The sequence below is a fragment of the Aythya ferina genome (assembly GCF_964211825.1).
Source record: "Aythya ferina genome assembly, contig: HAP1_SCAFFOLD_1402, whole genome shotgun sequence".
NCBI classification, from domain to species: Eukaryota; Metazoa; Chordata; class Aves; order Anseriformes; family Anatidae; genus Aythya; species Aythya ferina.
Genome location: NW_028180705.1, coordinates 6,628 through 10,810, shown reverse-complemented (window position 1 = coordinate 10,810; position 4,183 = coordinate 6,628). Strand labels below are relative to the sequence as shown.

At 71.8% G+C, this 4,183-nt stretch overlaps 2 protein-coding genes across 2 annotated transcripts; one reads left to right on the top strand and one right to left on the bottom strand.

Annotated features, from left to right (window-relative positions):
* Window positions 1-239: 239 nt before the first annotated feature.
* On the bottom strand, window positions 240-1,922 carry LOC311429584 (uncharacterized protein). The gene has a single exon (XM_084540675.1). The coding sequence runs from the start codon at window positions 1,823-1,825 to the stop codon at window positions 539-541; it is 1,287 nt and encodes a 428-aa protein (XP_084396801.1). The 5' UTR covers window positions 1,826-1,922; the 3' UTR covers window positions 240-538.
* Window positions 1,923-2,203: 281 nt separating this feature from the next.
* LOC311429585 (uncharacterized protein) lies at window positions 2,204-3,587 on the top strand. The gene is made up of 2 exons (XM_084540676.1): window positions 2,204-2,936; window positions 3,081-3,587. Exons 1-2 carry the CDS (start codon window positions 2,500-2,502, stop codon window positions 3,571-3,573), a joined length of 930 nt encoding a protein of 309 aa, XP_084396802.1. The 5' UTR covers window positions 2,204-2,499; the 3' UTR covers window positions 3,574-3,587.
* The last annotated feature ends 596 nt before the right edge of the window (window positions 3,588-4,183 follow it).

The following is a 4,183-nucleotide window of genomic DNA, read 5'->3' as shown; positions in this document are numbered from 1 at the left end:
GGGGGGGTCCTGGGGGGGGTGGTGCCGTGGGGCCCCCCCCCACGCGTGGGCTGCACGTGGAGCTTCCCGGAACCGGGGGCAGGTGCCGGACATCCCCCCCCCGCCCCCACCCCCCCCACCCCCCGCATCCTGTCCCCGGGGAACGGGGGGGGCACATCCGGAGTGTGTGTGTGTGTGTGGGGGGCGGGTGAAGAAGCAGGACCCCCCCCCCCCAAAAAAAAAACAACAACTCCCAGGCAGCAGCTCCGCAAACGGCTTTTATTAACAAAATAATAAAATAATAAAAATAGCGGGGGGGGGCAGGGCCAGCCTGCCCCCCCCCCCACCACCACTGGAGCCCCCCCCCTCATCCTGGGGGGGGGGGGGAACGTCCTGTAGCCCCCCCCCCCCCCCCCGTTCACGGCAGTTCTGTGTGTCCCGGGGGGGGTCGGATCCAGGCTGTGTGCGGGGGGGGTCCCGTGAGTCCCGGGGGGGGTCCCCGTGGTTGTTCCGTGAGTCCTGGGGGGGGTCCCCGTGCCCCCCCCCCATGCCGGTTCCGTCAGTCCCGGGGGGTCCCCGTGGCAGTTCCATGAGCCCTGGGGGGGTCCCCGTGCCCCCCCCCCGTGCCCGTTCCGTGATTTCCGGGGCATTCCCTTGCCCCCCCCCCCGGGGCCTGTTCCGTGATTCTCGGGGCGGGGGGGGGTCCCCGTGGGTGTTCCGTGAGTCCCGGGGGTCCCCGTGCCCCCCCCGTGGGCTCAGCACACCCCGACGGCGCGGACGAGGAGCCCGAAAGCGGCCGCGGGGGGGCCCCAGCAGCGGCTCGGGGGGGGGCGGCGGCGCCTCCGCCTCCAGGCGCGCCCGTTTGCTCGGCACCGGCACCGGGCCGGGCCCCCCCCCCCTCGCTGCTCCGCCGCTTGCGACCCGCCCGAGACACCGGGAGGGGCCGGGGGGGGCTCGCTTCAACCGGGGGGGGCGACGGGAGGGGAGGGGGGGGAGCCAGGGAGCGGGGCGCGGCCGCTCGGGGGTCCCGGGAAGGCGCCGGTGGGGGGGCACCGGGGGGCAGCTCCGGGGCGGGGGTGGATCCCGGTACGGTTCTGGCTCCCGGTGCGACTCCGGTTCCTAATTCGGTTCCGGCTCCCGGTCCGGCTCCGGCTCCCGGTATGGCTCTGACTCCCGGTACGACTCCGGTTCCTAATTCGGTTCCGGCTCCCGGTCTGGATCCGCTTCCCGGTCCGGCTCTGACTCCCGGTACGACTCCGGTTCCTAATTCAGTTCCGGCTCCCAGCACGGCTCCGGTTCCGGCTCCCGGTACTGCTCCGGTTCCCGGTACGGCTCTGCCTCCCGGTATGACTCCGGTTCCCAATTCGGTTCCGGCCCCCGGTACGGCTCCGGTTCCCGGTAGGGCTCTGACTCCCGGTATGGCTCCGGTTCCGACTCCGGTTCCCAATTCGATTCCGGCTCCCGGTCCGGCTCCGACTCCCGGTCCGACTCCGGTTCCCGGTCCAGCTCCCGGTCCGACTCCGGTTCCCAATTCGATTCCGGCTCCGGGCTCGTTAACGGCGGCAGCGGCGGCTCTGGCGGCGAGATACCGGCACCGCGCGGCCCGGACGAGCTGCGAGAGCTGCAGGCTCCGGTGCAGGCGGAGCCCCCCCCGCTGCAGGCGGCTCCGGTAGAGCTTCCACACGGCCACGGTCAGCAGCCGCTGCGCCTCCTCCATGGCCCCGGCTCGGAGTGCGGCGGGGGGGGCCCCGCGCGGGGCTCTTGTACCGGAGCTGCCCCCCCCCCCCCCCGGTGCCCTCCCCCCCTCCCCCCCCCCCCCTTCACGTCCCCGCCCCCGCCGCCGCATCCGGTCCCTCGGCGGCGCCGGGGCGGAAATGCCCCGAGGGGGGGGGATAAAGGAGGAGGGGGGAGGGAAGGGGTCGGGGGGGGTCTTGAGGGGCCGGGGGGGGTCCTGCGGGGCCGGTGCCCCCCCGGGGGGCTCCGCCGAGCGCGATTTGGGGGGGCTGGAGGGGGTGCGGGGGGGTGGGGAGCACGGGGAAGCCGCCCCCGCCTCTTTCCCGCGCGCGCGCCCCCGCCCGCCTGACGTCACGGCGCGCCCTTTCCATAACCATATAAGGGCATGGCCCGCCCGCGGCAGCGCGCGGAGGGGAGGGGAGGGGGGGCGGGGGAGCGGCTTCCGCGTGACCATATTAGGAGGGGAAAGGGGGCGGGGCGGGATGCGGGGGAGCCACGCCCCCTGGCTGGGAGCGCGCGGGAAACGGGCGGTGGGAGCGGGAGCGGGAGGGGGAGGGGGCCTTGCACCAGCACCAGGCCTTGCACCAACACCGGGGCCGTGCCCTGCGTTGCACCAGGACGCCGCCGTGCATTGCACAAGCACCGGGCCTTGCACCAACACCGGGCCTTGCACCGCACCAGGGCGTTGCTTTTTGCACCAGCAGCGTGCGTTGCACCAGGACTGGGCTGTGCACTGCACCAGGAGGTTGTGTTGCACCAACCAGCACCGTGCATGGCACCAGCACTATGTGTTGCACCAGCACTGTGCATTGCACCAGTAAGGTAACAACTCGGTGTTACGTTTCACCAGCACCGTGCATTGCACGAGCACCGCGCCTTGCACCAGCACCATGCCTTGCATTGCACCAGGGCATTGCCTTGCACCAGTACCAGGGCCTTGCACCAACACCTTGGTGTTACATTACACCAGCACCATGCATTGCACCAGGGCATTGCCTTGCACCAGCACCAGGCCTTGCACTAACACCCTGGTGTTATATCACACCAGCACCGTGCCTTGCACCAGCACCACGCCCAGGCCTTGCACCAGAGCCTTGCACCAGCGCCGTGCATCACCCCAGGCCCTTGCACCACCTCCTCCCACCACCCCGCACCGTGCACACCCGCACCTCTGCACCCAAAACTCACACACACGCGCGTGTGCAATGCCCCCCCGTGCCTCAGTTTCCCCCCCCGTGCCTCAGTTTCCCCCCCCGTGCCTCAGTTTCCCCCCCCCGTGCCTCAGTTTCCCCCCCCGTGCCTCAGTTTCCCCCCCCGTGCCTCAGTTGCCCCCCCCCGTGCCTCAGTTGCCCCCCCCCGTGCCTCAGTTGCCCCCCCCCCGTGCCTCAGTTTCCCCCCCCCGTGCCTCAGTTTCCCCCCCCCAGCAGGCAGGGCTACAAACCTCTGTGTTTTATTTACTCCTTATTAACATTTCTGCAGACTCCTCCGGACAGCAGTTCATGTGCAATTCTCCAGCGTTTCGGGGGGGGGGGGGGGGGGGCGCAGGGGGGGGGCGGAGAGGGGGGGCGTCTTGGCACTTCAGAGCACGGGACAGACACGGGCAGCCCCCCCCCCACCCCCCCCGGGGGGAGGGAGAGGGGGAGGGGGGGGGACGACACACGACACGGGGGGTGTTGGGGGAGGGGGGGGGGTGTTGTGGGGGGGGCACGGGGAAGCGCAAGCCCGGGGGGGGGGGTCCATGCTGCCGAGCCGCCGCCGCGCGCCCCCCTGTTCTGTACAGCTTTTGGGTCGAAAAAAGGAGAAAAAAGGGAAAAAGGAGAGCCCCGACCCCAGGGGGGGGGTGTGGGGGGGGGGGGCTGAGCTCTCCGAGCGCCCATGGGGCTGGGGGGGGGTGCGGGGGGGGGGACCACAGCGGGGCTGAGACCGGTGCCACTCATCACGGGGGGGGGGGGGGCTGAGACAAAGGGGGGGGACAGGGAGGGGCTGGGGGGGGTCCCTTTCCCCCCCCCCCACCGCTCCAGTGGTGATGAGGGGCTGGGGGGGGGACGGGGGGGGGATGGGGGGGGGGTAAGGCACTTGACCGAACGTCAGGAGACCTGGGGGGGGGGGTGGAAAGTGGATAAATTGGGGGGGGGTGGATAAATTGGGGGGCACACGGGGGGGGGGATGCCTTGGCTCAGCCCCCCCCCCGGGAGCCGTCACGTCGTGCCTCAGTTTCCCCGGGGGGGGGCTCAAACCTGTCACCTCCCCCCCCCCCCCCCCACAAAACTGTGCCCCCCCCACCTCATATGGGAGCTGGGGCAGGGGGGGGCACCCCAATTCCACCACTGGGGTAAGGGGGGGGGACAACGGGGACACCGGGGGAGGGACACGTGCCATCGCCTAGGGGGGGGCACACAATGGGGGGGGGGGGACACACAACGAGGGGGGGGGGGACACACGATCACCTGGAGAGACTCTGGCCCCGGGG